The sequence below is a fragment of the Halichoeres trimaculatus genome, unplaced genomic scaffold, assembly GCF_033239565.1.
Source record: "Halichoeres trimaculatus isolate MK-OKI-2021-1 unplaced genomic scaffold, fHalTri1.1 fHalTri1_scaffold_14, whole genome shotgun sequence".
In the NCBI taxonomy this organism is placed as follows: Eukaryota; Metazoa; Chordata; class Actinopteri; order Labriformes; family Labridae; genus Halichoeres; species Halichoeres trimaculatus.
In genome coordinates, this window is record NW_027437192.1 from 25,823,345 (window position 1) to 25,840,371 (window position 17,027).

Genomic DNA, 17,027 nt, shown 5'->3' on the forward strand with positions numbered 1-17,027 from the left:
ATGTTACTTAAAATAAAATGAGATAAATAAAAATAAAAAATATATTTTCCAAAAAACAGCAATAGAATAATATTAAAATGACGGACTTGCATCTAAACCAAGTGGACCACAACAACTGAAGAGAATTTAGATATAAATCGAAGGCAATTGGAAAAAAAGGACGGAGGAAAAGTTCTCAAAAACTACCTTTGAAGCAAAGATGTGAATATTTTTTATCTTAAACTATGCCAGAAACTTCAGGGGGGATTCCTCTGGCAGCTTACTGACGACCGGGTTAAAACACAAAAGAAAAGAAAAGATTTCAGGCCACAGAGAAATACCAGAGCCAGAAATAAACCACAATCGTAATTCCAAAAACTTAGGACCAATGAAAAAATTAATGTCTCCTTAATAGAAATCATGGTGTCTATAAGTTCCAAAAACAATGTCAGATTCTGATGAAGCTCAACACGTGTGTACAAAGAGGATTGCATAGGCCTATATGAAGAGAAAGGTGTAAAAGATTATGATAAATTGCTGTTTCACAGCTAAAGGTGACGAATATGTAAATTTCATCGACCTAAAACAGAAGTAAATTTCACTGATTAATATAAAACCAACTGCCCTCCAAAACATGTTAAAACTGCTGTCCACCATCGTCAAACTTGAAGTCTGTACGGTTGATTGCTCTTGCTCTGGATTTGGTATTTATCAGTGTCTCACAGTTTTACTTCCCAGAGATGCAAGCTCCGTGGTTAAGCCACCTGAGGGCAGTACAGACCATGTTTTCAGCCTACACTAAACCCCATTCACAGCCAAATCAGTGACATCATGGATAAAAAGAGCAAAGTTATGGCTGCGCGCACATCTTGTCCACAGAAGTGCTACGAGGACTCAGTGAGTAAATGATTAACATCAAGTGGACAAACGTTCAATAGACGGACCTTTTTTTTAGCAGAGGGATTCAGCATGTACCTCAGAGAAGAGTTTAGATACACAAGCCATGCCTATGGTTGCATTATTCGTGGCTGAGTCGTTGAAGACTGTTGACCAGCTTTTGGTGCAGTTGGCGGGGAACAGTTTGACCCCAGGCATCAAGACCTCTTTGGTCTTTTTGGAGCTACATCGGCTAACTTCGCTATCTGGCAAACAAGAATCTTTCAACTGCTTTCCATGCTGGTTAATAAGTTTGGAAAGGCCGTAAAAGGTTGTAGTTTAAAGCATAATTTTGATACCAACCCTTTTTTTTTTTTTTTTTTTTTTTTTGTTATTTGCACATTGTTTTCTGGCTTCTTAACGGAAGCGTATTGCATTAACTTAAAGAAAACAAAGTAGAGTAATTTCTTCTTCTTCTTTTTATTTTTGTGGCAATTAATTTTGTTTTTCTGATATATATATATTTTTTATTGGTTTGTTTTTTGTTATAATTATTTCTGTTTTTATGGGTAATTTTTTTGTGGTAATTACTTTTGTTTTTCTGATTAATATTTTTTTATTGATTTGTTTTTTGTTATAATTATTTCTGTTTTTATGAGTATTTCTTTTTCTGTTTTCCGATCACTTTTTTCCCCCTGTTTTTCGGAGTAATTTTTTTTCCTGAAGTATCAAGCTGCTTCGAAATCCCGCGAGAACCTCCAAAAACAAACTTAAACAAAATTAATTACCACAAAAAATTACTCTTAAAAAGAGAAATAATTTTAACAAAAAAACAAAACAAAAAAAAAACAATATAATAATTATACCAAAAAACGAACCAATAAAAATATTAATCAGAAAAACAAAATTAATTACTACAAAAAAAACAAACCGAAGAATAAATTACTCTGAAGAACATGAGTTGTTGTTTTTTTCTTCAAGTGAATGCAACATGCTTCCGCAGTCCACTGAAGATCACTTCTTGTTTCCCATCCACCCAGCTACACTCCACACCAGTAGGTGGCGGAAATACACTTGTTATTTGCTCGCCAACCGCTGGTTCATCCCGGAGAAGAAGAACCACTATCCGCCTGTTAATGTTGTTGTTGGGGTCGAGGACAGAATTCAAGCCTCTCGGTGAACGAAACTGTCTACAACCTGTGGGTTTTCAAATCACAGAGGCATTTAATTTCATGTTGACTAGCTGTCAGGAGAAACTGACACGAGCAGATAGCATTGTTAGAGCTATTTTAGCCAACTAGCGAGCAGCTGCTAACTTGATTTCCAGGCCGAGCAGAAGAAGAAGAAGAAGAAATGGGAATGGACTCCTGGGTTCGGTTCAACTCTCAGAGCCAGGCCAAGGAAAGAGTTATCAGGTACATTTAACACCTGTATTAACTTTGACATTTTGAATAATCAAGTAAATGCTGACGTTTTTATTGGCGTATCGACTGTTAGTTTGATAAAAGAAGTTGATAACTTTTCTGGTTTTGAGGCAGTTAGGAGGAGTAACCTGTCAGGTAAACTGCACGCGGAGCAATGTTATGGCAAGTACGTCAGTTTGTCGTTGTGTTGTTACTAAAGCGTCTCTATGTGACAGTTAGGATTAGTTTAAATTTCTTGCAGTATTGGTTATTATTAATATATATTTCTTTTGTGTACACTGTGTACTTCTTTAAAATATACTTGATCAGTCTTTATCTATAGAGCATCAAATCACAGCAAACGATAACTGTAAATGCTTTTCAAAAACACAAACAGATCTAGACCTTCCACTGTTATATTATTAAGACAGACCCAACATCAGATCTCATCTTAACCCACCATGAGTAGAGACCTTTTCAGCATTTAGCAGGTTAGATTGGTCAGAACAAACGTCCTTTAACAGGCAGAAACCTTGAGCAGAACCAGACTCATCAGACAGGCGTCTGCTCCTCTGCTCAGACAATGCTAGGGATTAGAGAGGTGGATAGAGAGAGATGCAGAAAGAGAGAGTCAGAGTTAGTAGTTTGGCAACGTAGTGATGATGATGATAGGGCTGCAGCTATCGAATACTTTAGTATTCGAGTATTCTACTGAAAATCCTATCGATTAATCGATTAATCGGATAAAATACATTTTTGTTTAAAGAGCAGTAATTTTTTTAATGATTTTTTTTCTCTTTAAGAAATAGAATTTTCTGATACAGCATGTCAACAAGAGCACTTGCTTTGGTAGCTCCAAAATTTGTAAACACACTTTGACACAATTTTTGTGCCTTGTACATCTCATCAAATGTTGTGGGCCCAAATGGCAGCCGTTTCGTAGAAAGACCCATTAGTCTCCAAACTCCAGAAAAGAAGCTAGATTTGTTGCTAGTTGCTATTTTGTATAAGAGGTAGCTTGAGGGGTCTGAAAACTCTCGTAATATGGCCTCAGCTCTATTTGAAATACCACTCTTTGATCTTTTTAAAAATTAAACGATTCCTTGAGGTGGAGAAAATTACTCGAGTATTTTTTGTATTCGAGTACCTCGAATCATTTGAGGAATCGTTTCAGCTCTAATGATGATGTAACAGCTTGAGTACGGCAGGTCCACAGCAGGGGTAGGTGGTCTATGGCAACGAGCCAGAGAAACTTACAAGACAAGCTCAGAGACCCCCCGGTCATGAAGATTTAAAATTATCGACAGACAGAAAGATGACAGAGGGAAACAGGAGGATAAGTGTTGGTTCCCCCCCAGTAGTCTAGGCCTATATCAGCATAACTAAGAGTTGGTCCAGGCCTGATCCAGCTCTAACTATAAGCTTTATCCACAAAGAAAGTTAAACTTGCTCTTAATAGTAGAGAGAAAGTGTTTGCTTCCTGGACTCTGAAATATGGCACCATGAGCTCTTTCAGAAAGGATCCTTCATGACCATTGAGAGCTTTGTCGGTCACCAGAAGGATTTCAAATTCTATTCTAGATTTTAAGGGAAGTCAACGTGGAAGTTAAAGCTGGTGAGATGTGCTCTTTCCTCCCAGTCCCAGTCAGTGATGGAGCTGCAGTGGGTTGAACCAATGAAGAGTCTCTATAGACTTCTTAGGATGGCCTGATTAAAAAGAGTCACAACAAATCAACCTAGAGGTAATGAAAGCATGGACTGGTCTTTATCACTCTGAGACAGGGTGGGATTGATTTTTTGATATTGTGTATGGGGGAAAAAGGTTGTCCTTGAATGTGTTTGATGTGAGAGTTGAAGGACAAGTCCTGATCAAACAGAACTCATTCAAAAGCATCAAATGTTTGCACTTAATTGAAAATAGAGAAAAGACATAAAGAAGTCCAACTGTTTCATGGGAAATTTGATAGCAGCCGCATGCGTTTAACAGTCAGCTTACGGACGTGTTTACATTGTGTTGAATCAACTCTTCTTTTAACAAACACCCTGTTAATGTTTGTGAGCTCAGTAGACTGGTTTTTGGAGATTGGAAATTGAAATGTCCCTTTCCTGTCTCATTTTAGCAAGTCAACCGTTCAGAGTCCACTTTATCAATTTTTTTGTTTCATGAACTGTGAATTGGAGGGTTGACAAGTCAGGATCGCAGGCAGGCCGGATTATAGCCCACAAACTCTTTCAACTATGGAGCCATGTAGTTGTAATATGTTCAGAATGTGGTTTGGTATTATGTTTCTGAAAAATGTAAGTTCTTTCCTGAAAGATGCATTGTCTGGATGGCAGCATATAGCTTTAAAACTGAATATAGTGTTCAGCATTAATGAAGCCTTCACAGATGAGTGTGTTACCAATGTGATAGACACTTTTTACATCCCCATACCATGAAGCACTCAGGCTTTAGAGCTGTATGTAGAGGTCAATCTTGAAATGATTTTGGACAGGGTTTGACTTGTTTACTCTTTATTGATCTGTGTGGTGACCCTGTGTGTATTCTGCTCTCACAGGGCTGCTCAGTATGCATGCACTCTGCTGGGATACACTCTGCAGAAAGGTGGAGCAGCAGCTGAGCTCCATAAAACCATCACTCAGCTGGAGGCGCACATGAGCCTGACCAGAAAGTGTGAGTGAAGCACAAAGTTTAAGGTTTCGTTTGGACCCTCAGAGCTGGAGGGATCTGACTGTTGTGTGTTTGTGTCTCACAGTGCTGCGTCTGGGGAACTCAGTGGAGGCGCTGGAGTCTGCTAAAAGGGCGATCCACCTGTCGGACAGCGTGCTGAGACTCTGCCTGACCATCAGCCACCTTAACAGAGCCATGTACTTCGCCTGTGATAACATCCTGTGGGCTGGGAAAACAGGAATCATCTCTGATCTGGACCAGAAGAAGTGGAGTCAGAGATCCTTCAGGTGAGGTTGATCTGTACCACCTGTAACAACCAGAAACGCTGTTGTTGGGGCTCATTGTTTCCACTCATGGTATCACCAGCTGCTAATTAGACAATGTGTTCAAACCTGAGCCTCATTTCTACACTTAACCAGAGATTTTTTCCTACTGATAGGGACATTTTGTCCTACAAATTTGTTACACACTTGCAACAAAAAGTTAGAAAAAGTTTTGTAATATTTCAAACAGGTGAGTTCATCCTGTGGCAGGTAAACAGGCTGCAACATAATCCTACACAGCTGGAAGTGTGTTCAGGTAAAGTTGTTTCTGTCTCTTAAAGTGATACTCCAGGATGGAACAAGTTGGGTCCTATCACAAGGTTTAGGGCAGAAATTACCCCTACAGCAGTGTTTTTGTGCAGCAGAAGCCCAGGGCGCTCGCACCAAACACCCCCTCCCTGCTCCTCTACCGGTTTCCTCTGCACTTAGACGGGGCCATATTTTACTTGACCAAAAACACACAAAAACACCGCTAAATAAGGCTCTAGTTCTCATCATGTCTCTTCATCCTGGCAGACTACCTGCGTTTGTTTATATATGGCACGTCGCGCGTGCTGACTGATACACTAATCGGTGAGCGCCTCGTAGCCAGCTGTGGCTCTGCAGCGGCGGTAGTGCCGTTTTACGACACGATGAGAACTAGAGCCTTATTTAGCGGTGTTTTTGTGTGAAAGTAACACGCTGAAAATTCTCTAAATAAAGCGTGAATGCAGACCAATATCAGATTTTTTCAGTGGGAGTCCATCTATTTGGGTTTTTGGTCAAGTAAAATATGGCCCCATCTGAATGCAGAGGAAACTGGCAGAGGAGCAGGGAGGGGGTGTTTGGTGCGAGCGCTCTGGGCTTCTGCTGCACAAAAACACTGCTGTAGGGGTAATTTCTGCCCTAAACCTTGTGATAGGACCCAACTTGTTCCATCCCGGAGTATCACTTTAGGGGCTATTTATGCAGCATTAGTCTCACCTGGACCTCTGATGAGTTATAAGTTCATAGGATGTCTCTGTTTTTAAGACAGTCTAAATCGACCTTATCTTTATCTCTGTGTCTAAAATGAAGTGAATCCTTATTTAGAAACGATGTGTTTGACCTGTGCAGGTATTACCTCTTCGCTCTGATCCTGAACCTGACGCGAGACCTCTATGAGCTCCGCCTCCTCATCGACTGTGAGGAGCGGTACAGAGCCTCCAAACGCTCCCCCTCCCCTCACTGCAGCACCGACTCCCTGCCCGCCGACCACCTTTCCTCCCCCTCCTCACCCCTGGCCCTCACAGCTCCTCAGCCTGTCATGTTGGCAGGGCTTCGCAGGCAGCTCCACCTGCTGGTGACGGTGCTGTACAACAACCCCCCGCTGCTGCTGGACCTGCTGAAGAACAGCTGTGACATCTTCATCCCTCTGGACCGGCTTGGGATTTACCCCACAGGGTCCGGGTTTGTGGGGTTCTGTGGACTCAGCTCCTCCATCCTGGGCATCCTCACCATGGTCCACCCCTGGCTCAAACTCAAACCATGAACGGACCCAGGAGAAGGACTGTGATCAGAGTCTCACACTGATGTTTGAAGCAGGATGGTAACTGGTCACATGTTTGACTTTAAAGCCCTGGACAGTGACTGTTTTACTAATGAGGACCAGAAAAAAATGTCTTCATATGTGAAGTCAAAACAAGTTCATCTGATTTATTTGGAGTCTCTGAAGTCCCACAAAGGTGATGATTCTTATCAATGCACAAGATCATAAGTTGTCAGCAAAGGGATCATGTATACTCTAGTCATATGTGATGGATCAGGCTTTAATGTTCATTTTGTGGGGTGTGGTTTATTTAGCAAAATGTACCACAGTGAGCTGCAGTTACCCTGCTGCAAATCCACATCATCATTAAAGTCTTATTTTGGAGTAAAAACAAGGAACTGCTTCACTAAAGAAAAAAAGTTCTTCATTCAACCTTCACCTTTTTAAAAAAATTTTAGTTTGGTCTTTGACAACTCAGGGAAGCTAACAGTTAGCTCCAGTGGCCCCATTCAAGCTAGCTCTCACATCCTGTGCCACCAGATGTGGGTACGACACACAGCTGATCAGTTGTGATCAGTTGTCCTGGTCGAAGGTTTATTTATCAACCTGATGTAGGTAGCCTAGCTTCTGTTCTGGCTGAGGATCTACTGTTGTCAATACACATGAAATACCCGAACTGATCCTTTAAAAAAGCCTAATTCTAAAGTTAGCTCAGTCCTTATTGAGTTGCATTCGGCTCACACTGTTTTACCCACTAAGTTTGTGTTTTCAGAGTTTTACTGTTACATTTTTATCCTTAAAGTTACTGAACTGTTACTGACAGACTTGCTTCCAAATTGTCCAGATTAGTATCGCTGCACCGCTCACAGAAGACTGTGATCCATTTTACTAAAGCCAATGAGAAATTAAGTGTGAATGCTGCGGCATAAATAATCAGAGAATATTATCATCAGAGGACATACAAACTTTGTGATCTAGAATATTAAATATCTTCATCACTGTTAGTTTTTAATTTACATTTAATAAACAAAACATATTTCTTGGAGTACTTTAAGCACTTCACCTGTCGTCATTACACACTTGCAGTATGTCTGAGTACACAAACATGTTTCTGAGTTTGTTTTCTGTCTGTGGGAGCTTTGCTGCCTGAAATGAGGAGTGTGTGAGTGTGTGGATTTTTGATCTTTTGCACAAATAACAAAGGCTCAGGCTAACTTAAAAAAATGTTTAATAAGGATGTTACTGTTATAAAGAAGTAAAAACAAAATAAAAACTGACAGAAAAATGAGGCTGATCCTTTCTGTGGTCACATCAGAGGGCTGTTCTGCTGCTGGTTGACACACCACGGCCTGGCTCCTTAAATAAGATCACAACAGTCACTGTGGAGGGAGAGCAGAGGAGGCGTGCCATTGAAACATCAATGTCAAAGGTAATAAAAGAGCTTCACAGGTCAGTTTGGACACAGTCAGTTTAAGGAGGTAAGATTGTGTTCTTGATGAGGGTCTCACACAGGAGGACTGGGGAGGAGATGCAAGTTTACTGTTGGCTGTTTTTGTTGCCACTCGAAACACCCTGCAGAATCTGCACAGCTGTGTTCAAATTGAAGAGAAAATGGTCTACAGATGGGCTGGTTTCTGTTAAAGGGTTAAAAATCTATGATCCAAAAATTCTCTGCTTTTTTTCTTTCTTGTTTCTCCCAAAGGTCTATATGCAATCAGCCTGATCTAGACTTGCAGATCTAAAAATGATGGCATCAAAAGATTCTCACAGCTACTGAAAAATAAATATTTTGAGTTTTATACTGATGTCACTTTGTTTATTTCTCTAGCAAACCTCAGCCTGGAAACTGTTTTATATTTTGCCCATAAAATGTTAAATCTCCTCAACATCAATAAAAAATGTTCTTTTCTACCTTTAACTACCATAACCAGCTTGAATCCAACTGGGTTAGGATAATCTTGATTTCAAGGCTCAATCAAAACCCCAAAAATGTTTCAACGACACAAAGTTGAGGTTTTAAAAGGGATGAACAAGTCTGTATTACTTGGTCTGATTTAATTTCTGGATCTTTCATTTTTAAACAAGCAGAAAAACTTCTTAAGTCCTTAAGTAACACAGGCAGAAACATAAAAACAGGGTTCTGTGTACACCAGATACATTTTGTGGGTATGAGAAGGTTTGCTTCTGTACCGACCTGTTTACTCCTGGGTCTCCATGCTCTCGTCCCCTTCATCCCCACCCTCCTCCAGAGCCTCGTCTTCCTCCTCCTTCCTCTCTGGAGGTTTCTCGTAGGCTTTTTCTGAAGGAGTGACAATCACGCCGTCCCACGTGGACATCTCTGTTGCCAAATCTAACAACAAATGCACAGACAGACATGTCTTTAGGTTTCAAAATGTCATCAGGGTACTTCAGGAGATAAAATTTGGTTAAAATCTACAAACACTGATGCACCAAATTACTTAAAAAACATCTATGTAGGAAAAGTTGATGAAATATCAGGCATTTATGTTTACATTATTTAAACAGCAAGAAAGTATTTTCCTTGATTAGCTCTTAAAGTGGCTCAAATTTTTAAGTGTGCAGAAACCTTGTGGAAATACAATCCATCATGTCAATAGTTGACCTAAACCACCAATCTATACTGACTTAAGATTATCCAACACGAGCACCTTGAAGTGATACTTCAGGATGGAACAAGTTGGGTCCTATCACAAGGTTTAGGGCAGAAATTATCCCTACAGCAGTGTTTTTGTGCAGCAGAAGCCCAGAGCGCTCGCACCTAACACCCCCTCCCTGCTCGTCTGCCAGTTTCCTCTGCATTCAGACGGGGCCATATTTTACTTGACCAAAAACACAAATAAACGTACTCCCACTGAAAAAATCTGATATCGGTCTGCATTCACTCTTTATTTAGAGAATTTTCAGCGCCTTACTTTCACACAAAAACACCGCTAAATAAGGCTCTAGTTCTCATCGTGTCGTAAAACAGCGCTACCTCCGCTGCAGAGCCACAGCTGGCTACGAGGCGCTCGCCGCTTAGTGTATCAGTCCGCGCGCGGCGTGCCAGATATAAACAAACTCAGGTAGTCTGCCAGGACGAAGAGACACGATGTAGGGGTAATTTCTGCCCTAAACCTTGTGATAGGACCCAACTTGTTCCATCCTGGAGTATTACTCTAATGCTTATTCATGACCTAAACCATTCACACACCACTGGGGGAGGTGTATCCTTGAAACAGACTGAACATGTGGGAGAAGATGCATCAGGACGTGGAGGCAAGGACACTTTCCTAAAGGAAATGTTTAATCTAAAAAGTTATCCTTGTTAAACTTTGAATAGCTTTCTTACAGCTGGCGTCTCCCTCCAGGCCGAGGATTTTCCTGTAACCTCCATGAGACAAAACTCTGACCAGAGTCTGAGCTGTGAAACACACCATGTCCTGAAACAACAGGGAAACAAGGGGTTAAGCATCAGGTCTTTCAGAGTATCAAGCTGATTACTGTTGTCACCATTTTCTTTCTACATTCACTTTTCATCCTTCAGTGAAGGGGTGAGAACCAGACCTACCTGCTGCTCCAGAGTCATGACCGTGTGCACCCTGAAGTTCCCACTCTCACAGGGGTCAGTGATTCCCACAGAGCCAGGGAGGAAGAGACCAGCAGCCAGCATCTGCAGGCAGCGTCTGTACGCCACATTCAGCGACAGAGGCTGCCTGGATGGGTTGTTCATCACCGCAAAGTGACCCTGAAACACATGGTGATGATATTTAACCCTTTACAGCTCAGAATGAATGTTGATGTGAAGCTGAAGACTCGTGGTCTCACCAGCAAGTCCAGGATCCAGGGAGTGAGAGGTTCAAATCCAGGGAAACGCAGCCTTAGATCCTTCAGCAGGCGGATCAGCACTTTGACACTAAACAGGACAAATTCAGGTGAGTGTGGTCAGATAAAACAACTCTGATTTGATGTCAAAGAGCAAGAAGAAGAAGAAAGAAAAGGAGCTTCCTCACGTTGACTGGGAGGCATTTTCCTCAAACCAGCGGGCGTGACGGATGGCAGCAAGGGCGCTCTGCAGAACCTTAATGTCCACTGAAAAAGAGAGATGATAAAATAAAAAAAATCTGCTAGTTTGATTTAAAACCAACAAGCTGGTTTCTCTTTTCACTGACAGACTCACAGACACAGAGAAGGGAAAAGACTCCAAGCAGATTTTAATTAAACACAATTAATAAGGCTAATGCGTGCGCGCGTGTGTGCTCATATTTGTTTGTGTGTAAGTACTTACAGTGTAGCTCTGGGTCAAGCTTGCGTAGGTTTGGGGGTACTGTGGTGATGAGGATCTTGACTGTAGCATCAGCTGAACTGATCTCAAAGCCAGTCTCATTGGTCAACATGGAGAGAACTGGAAACAGAAAAAACACACACACAATTAGAAACACACAGTCATACACAGTAATACACACAACAGGAAAATTGACGCATTATCAGTTGACTTAGAGTCCCATAGGTTGATTAGTTTCCTTTCCTTATTAGTTAACTGATTAAAAGTAAGGTTAAGTCATTTGCTTTAAAACGAATGCATGACTTAGTAAGAGCCACATCTTGACTACAGTGGGTAATAGTGCTCATGGGAAACAGTCTCTTTAACGCCCCAAAAGTAATGATTCTGTCCTGTCCTGAGTCCTTACAGCATTTTTAAACCTCAAAATATTTGTATGCTTGCACTTTTATGAGTGTATTGTCAGTTTAACTCATTGGGCACTGAGAGGTTTGTTTAAACTTGATCTTTTTTGATTGGCCATGAGGATGTTTTTTCACCCAGACTTGGCAATCCTGTCATCTACCATAGTCTTTTTGACTTAGCCTTTTCTGCACAGGTATGAGGTGTTTCATTTTAAATTTATACCATTTTTACTTTAAACTGTCTTTACAATGTTGTCACATGAGGGCAGATCTTTTTTGAAACACAAAGGAAACACTCTTCTGTATAATGTGTTCTGGTGAAACAAGGTCTCAGTCCCCTGCTCATTACCTTCAGTGGGATCCTGTGTGCGAAGAGTCTCCACCACTTTGTTGCCCAGAGCAGCAACGGCCTCCACTGTAAAGGAGAGAACTTATTAATATACACCTCACAGTTTAATTCATAGACTGTATAAAACACGGACGTAGCCTCCGCAACGTCACCCGTCTGTTCCTGAACCTGTAAAATGAAGCCAGTTTGCGGACGCAGCCACATTTGCTTTGACGCCAGCTGTGAGTTTCCTTTTGAAAAGCTACAGGGCGCCGCCAGTCATGTGACCTGAGTCGTGTCCCTGATTGGACAATTAAATGATCCCAATAACTTCTAAACTAAAAAATGTCTCACCGTGTATTGTGTTCTGACAATGAAATCAACATTTTAGACCCAAGCTTTTTTTTTAACCAGGCTGTAAATATGTTTTTAATGCAGTAAAAGTCTGTTTTTATGGCTGGGTGTGTACGTGACTTATGGTCTTTCTGCAGCCAGCCTCAAGCAGATTCTTGATGAACAGCCTTTGGGTAGTCACGATTGGACATGTGAGATGAGACTTAAGTGAGATATTCACGTGAATTGGACTCGTGAACCAATCACATTCTGATGTTCAAATACAAACAAAATAGCATGCAATATTGTTATTTGCGTTCAGTGAACACAACTTAAGACAAGGTGATGTATCACTCACATGTGGGGAGGATCTTCAGGATCACAACCAGGTCAGCAACATTGTGTCCTGTTGTCATGGTGCCCTTCTTGTAGGAGCCCACCTGGCGCACCTCCTCAATTTGCTGTGGAGAGAAAATACACATTACTAACATTTATGTTGAAATATTATTTAAGCTACTGCAAAAAACGTTCTGCTTGTATTAATTGTGGTGGCCCCTATAGACTAAACTAAATGATACCTGTCATCTCTTTGCTGATTTGTCATTTGAATAAATGTTTAATGAAGAAACATACCATCCTGCTTTTTCAAATCTATTCCTTCTCTTATCATTTTTTGTTGAAATGATAAAAAGCAGTTTTAGTCGCTGTTATCCTTTTAATTTTTACATTTTCAGCATCAAATTCAGCATGTGGCAACACTGTAAACAATGTAACTACAAACTGCAAACAGTGACGTGCACATTAATACTGAATCCTTCATGATGAAGGAGGCAGCAAAAGAAAAGATTGACCCCTCACCACTTCAAAGTTTCCTGGAGCGACGATCAGGTTGTCGATGACGTTATTGATCTTTGTGACCAGGGACAAGATGGACGACTGAATGAGAAGGGAGAAGGACCACAATGTGCTTTAGTCAATGAATGTAAATGTGAGCTAGGCTCTAATTATTTACCAGTCTCTGTGTGTTTGTGGACTGACCTGCTCTGCTGGTGTGGGGCTCAGGTCCTGGTTTCTCTTCAGCAGACACTCGCTGAAAGCTGACTCATCAGGCGCAGGCTTCACTCTGGGGAATGCCATCTCACACTGTCATAAAAAAAGATCAAAATCAGTAAGAGTTTTATAAAGCTGGAGGACTAGAAGACGGAGAATGGGGATGTTATCTGCTCATTATCATAATATGCAGCTCTGTCTCGTCATATTTACAACACTAAGTGAAAGTAGTTTTGAAAATGCCCTTTCCTTGAGGTAGTATCTGTGAATGAGATTGTAATATTATCAAAGTAATGCCCCTGATTGGAGGACTTAAACTAAAGTGAATTAAGATCTTGAGGATGTCTTCAATAAATCAGACTTTGCTGATGAGGAATTTTACTCTGCAAAACATTTATTGTTGCTCTACTGCAGAGGCTGAGAATTCTTTTTCATAACATAAATTTTGTGCTGTCTGGCTGCCACCAAGAGATGGTAGCAGCAGCGTTTGAATAACTCCGGTGTCTATGAGGTAAAACATCTTTTTTAATTTGAGCAGTGTGGTGTCTTTGAAATACACCAGAATAAAACATCAGAAAATATGCTCACTTCCCTTTGACAGCTTTGAAAATGTGCAATATTCTATTAGCTTTACATAGAACCTTTAGTTACATCATACAAATCCAGGAGTGATGTTGGTTGGGGTTAAATATGAAGAAGATTGCTTTCCAGCGAGGTGTTTTGTAACTCTTTGTGTAAACCTCAGCTATGATGTCAGCTGTTTCAGATGATGATTCTTCTGTTTTAATGCTTCTTCTACTCACCACATAAAAGTCAAATGGGATGTGAGGGACAAACGGACGATACCTAAAAGAGGAGTGGAAAAATAGATTGGTATCATTGTTATGATAAAATCAGCAAGAAGAAAACAAAGGGAAACTCAAAGATATAAAAGTGTCCATTCCACCAGCTTAATTATCTATACACCTAAAATGCTTACAACATCTCAGTGCTGACTAGAATTAAACAGAGCGTCAAAGAAGTAAGGAGCATCATCATAACAAGGGATAAAAACAGCAGAAACCCAATGAATAGATTAGGGATGTGGGATGTGATGTCACATCTTAATGACTGGAAGAGATTAATATACTTCAGGTACACAGCAGCTCGGTATCACTCACCCCTGCACCAGTCCTCCTCGGGACCCAAAGCGGCCTCCCCGGCCCCTGCCGCGATCTCCTCTGAAAACAAACCCAGACACAGCTCACATCAGAAAAAGCATTATGACAATAAACCCCATTTTAAAAATTAATGCTACATTGCTAACCTAGCTCATTAAGCTTCTATGAACCCTCCCCCAACAAACACATCAGCCCGTCCATCCATTCATTCATTACTGATGTTAGCTCACGGTGCTCTTCTTCATACATGACAAATAAGAGATGATGTGTAATATTTCTGTACATCACTATTAACAAACATATTGTGAAAAATGTTTGATACAAACGAACCAATAAGCTGCAGTCTAACAATGACTAGTAGCTTCAATTAGCTTCGCGCTAGCATAACCGACTATACGGGGCACCCCGAGCTACACTACTAACACATAACCCAACAACTGCAATCGAAATAATGACTTTATAATACATCAGTTCGTGAATTTATCGAACAAATAATGCTTAAATGCTTTGAATTCTCATATCACCTCATTGCGTACGACGTCTTGATAATTTAAAGTGAAAAATCCAGGGAGAACAGATCACCGTCCACCGGTCCCCTCTACTGGTGTGTTCGTTCCTCTTCTTTGGTGGCTATGAGGCAGCAGTGGTGCTCTACTGCCACCCCGTGGGGTTCAGGGATAGAGCAGCCTTCGAGCCTCCGGAGTTGACAAGAATAGAGAAAAACTCTGGAGGCCGTTTTCAAAAGGTTGCGTTTTAGGTCGGCTGAAACGCCGTTTCCGTGTAAACGTGAGGCAGAAACGCAAAAAAAGAAAAAAAACAAAAACAAAAAAACTTTTGCATTTCACTCTAAACACCGTTGTCGTGTAAACGGTCCCTCTAGCAAAAATCAATTTTTGGCACAACACTTGATCAAAACTTTGAATTTCTACTCAAAAGACATTATGTTTTGTATTTTATTCTATTTTATTTTATTTTATTTAATTTTATTTCATAATTATAAATAATTTGATTCATTTTACACCAAGTGGCGTTTATGCTGAAAGTGCAGGCAAATATAAACTATGTGGTTTTGTTAAACTTTTGGGAAAAAATCAAGTATTTGAAACAAAAAAAACCTGATTATTTTTCTTGAATTTCTAGCAGGCATTGTAGGGTTAATGATTTGGACTTTTATGACCCGTTTTAAAAGTTTTTACTATTTTCAAAGCCAGGTCTTGGTCCAACTTTTGCATTTTTTTGCGGGCTAATTTTCAGAGCAAATGAGGGCCTGTTTATAGCCCTTCACCAAATGGGCCGTAATTCCACAAATCCCAGCCTGAGGACTCCAAAACTTCTATAATGTATCTGGGAGGTCCATATGAGTGTCCCCAGTGGGTTTTCTCTGAACCAGATTTCTGGTCCAACTTGTCCAAAAGTGCATTTTTTTGCAGGCAATTTTTCAAGGCAAGTAAGGCCTCTTTTTGGCCCGTCACCTAATGGGCCGTAACTCCACAAAACGTGGCCCAAGGACCCGGAACTTCTGAGGTGCGTCCCTGAGGTCCCTTTGAGCGTCCCAAGTAGGTTTTCTCCAAACCGGGTTTCTGGTCCAATTTTTTGAAAAACACAGTGTTTTAGGGGCTATTTTTCAGGGCAAATTAGGCCTGTTTTAGCCCTTTAACAAATGGGCAGTAACTCCCCGGTGCCTCTATGAGGTCCCTAGGAGCGTCCCCAGTGGGTTTTCTCAAAACCAGGTTTCTAGTCCAACTTACAATGAAGATTTTACTTTTTTCTGACGGGAAATTTTGTGACTGACTTTATCCCCTAATGCTAACAGTACTTAATTGTATGTTTTATTAATCAATACAGGCTACGCTGTGAATGACTTGAAACATGCCTGGATGTTGGAGAGCCTCCCTCATTGTAATGTTGTTGCATCGTTTCATAATTTGCCAAAATTTGACTGTTTGATAACTGTGGGCTGTCTAGCAGACTGCACATTCTGACACCTAATTAAAAAAGTGGACTATGCAGTATTATTGAAAGAAATCCTGAACTGTAAAAACTCCTCCTCAAACAGCGGTTTCATGAACGTCTATTTCTCCATCTTCTTGAATGAACTCAGTGTAAATGTCTCTGATTTTCTCTATCTATGGCCAAACATCTTGAAGGCTTTCGGTGCCCTCAACATGATGATGTAATCACTCAATGGCCTGCAGTATTTAGACCTAACTACAGATGGCAGTGTTGCATTTCACACCGAACAGAATTTCTTCACCTAGTTCCCTACATGCAATAACAGAGTTCATGCAGAGACACTGGATCACTGCAAATCATGATTTATTGATGTTGATTACTGATGTCAGATGTTTTCTCCTCATCTTCTCTCTGTGCCACAAAGATCTGCACAATAAAAAAAAAAGATAGAGATCTGATAAGGGTCACAGATGATGGGGCCTGATGTCAAATATATCTCACTTCAAGGCTCTGATCAAGCTGTTAGTCCTTACATTAATTATTATTAGATATTACATTTTATATTTTAAGTTCCTTTACCTCTCACTTATAAGAAACTGCAAGGAGGGTTTTAAGTACTGACAACATACACTGCTGGCTGGGCCTTAAAAATAAAGCAGGTCTAGGTTACGCAAGTATGTCACCAGAGACTATCACAGACTCACACCTCCCGATCATTCAGAGTGACCAATCAAACTGTGAGTTTGTTTCAGACTGTGGGA

General features: G+C 40.7%; 2 protein-coding genes across 2 annotated transcripts; one reads left to right on the forward strand and one right to left on the reverse strand.

Moving 5' to 3' along the window:
- The first annotated feature begins 833 nt into the window (after window positions 1–833).
- Window positions 834–8,047, forward strand: pex11b (peroxisomal biogenesis factor 11 beta). The gene is made up of 5 exons (XM_074687032.1): window positions 834–1,186; window positions 1,896–2,270; window positions 4,817–4,932; window positions 5,015–5,216; window positions 6,348–8,047. The coding sequence occupies exons 2-5, from the start codon at window positions 2,209–2,211 to the stop codon at window positions 6,760–6,762; spliced, it is 795 nt and encodes a 264-aa protein (XP_074543133.1). The 5' UTR covers window positions 834–1,186; window positions 1,896–2,208; the 3' UTR covers window positions 6,763–8,047.
- On the reverse strand, window positions 7,971–14,986 carry ilf2 (interleukin enhancer binding factor 2). Its single transcript, XM_074687031.1, has 14 exons — window positions 14,838–14,986; window positions 14,314–14,373; window positions 13,957–13,999; window positions 13,142–13,246; window positions 12,962–13,039; window positions 12,462–12,564; window positions 11,792–11,857; window positions 11,045–11,161; window positions 10,770–10,848; window positions 10,585–10,672; window positions 10,328–10,504; window positions 10,109–10,199; window positions 8,954–9,109; window positions 7,971–8,138 (listed from the first exon to the last, which is right to left on the reverse strand). Exons 1-13 carry the CDS (start codon window positions 14,840–14,842, stop codon window positions 8,958–8,960), a joined length of 1,164 nt encoding a protein of 387 aa, XP_074543132.1. The 5' UTR covers window positions 14,843–14,986; the 3' UTR covers window positions 7,971–8,138; window positions 8,954–8,957.
- Between the last annotated feature and the right edge of the window lie 2,041 nt (window positions 14,987–17,027).

Coding starts and splice junctions, on each gene's coding strand:
- pex11b (XM_074687032.1), top strand. CDS start 2,209: ATGGGAATGGACTCCTGGGTTCGGTTCAACTCTCAGAGCCAGGCCAAG. Junction 4,933..5,014: donor CATGAGCCTGACCAGAAAGT/GTGAGTGAAGCA, acceptor TGTGTCTCACAG/TGCTGCGTCTGGGGAACTCA. Junction 5,217..6,347: donor TGGAGTCAGAGATCCTTCAG/GTGAGGTTGATC, acceptor TGACCTGTGCAG/GTATTACCTCTTCGCTCTGA.
- ilf2 (XM_074687031.1), bottom strand. Junction 14,000..14,313: donor CGAGGAGGACTGGTGCAGGG/GTGAGTGATACC, acceptor CTCCTCTTTTAG/GTATCGTCCGTTTGTCCCTC. Junction 11,858..12,461: donor CCTGAAGATCCTCCCCACAT/GTGAGTGATACA, acceptor TCTCCTTTACAG/TGGAGGCCGTTGCTGCTCTG.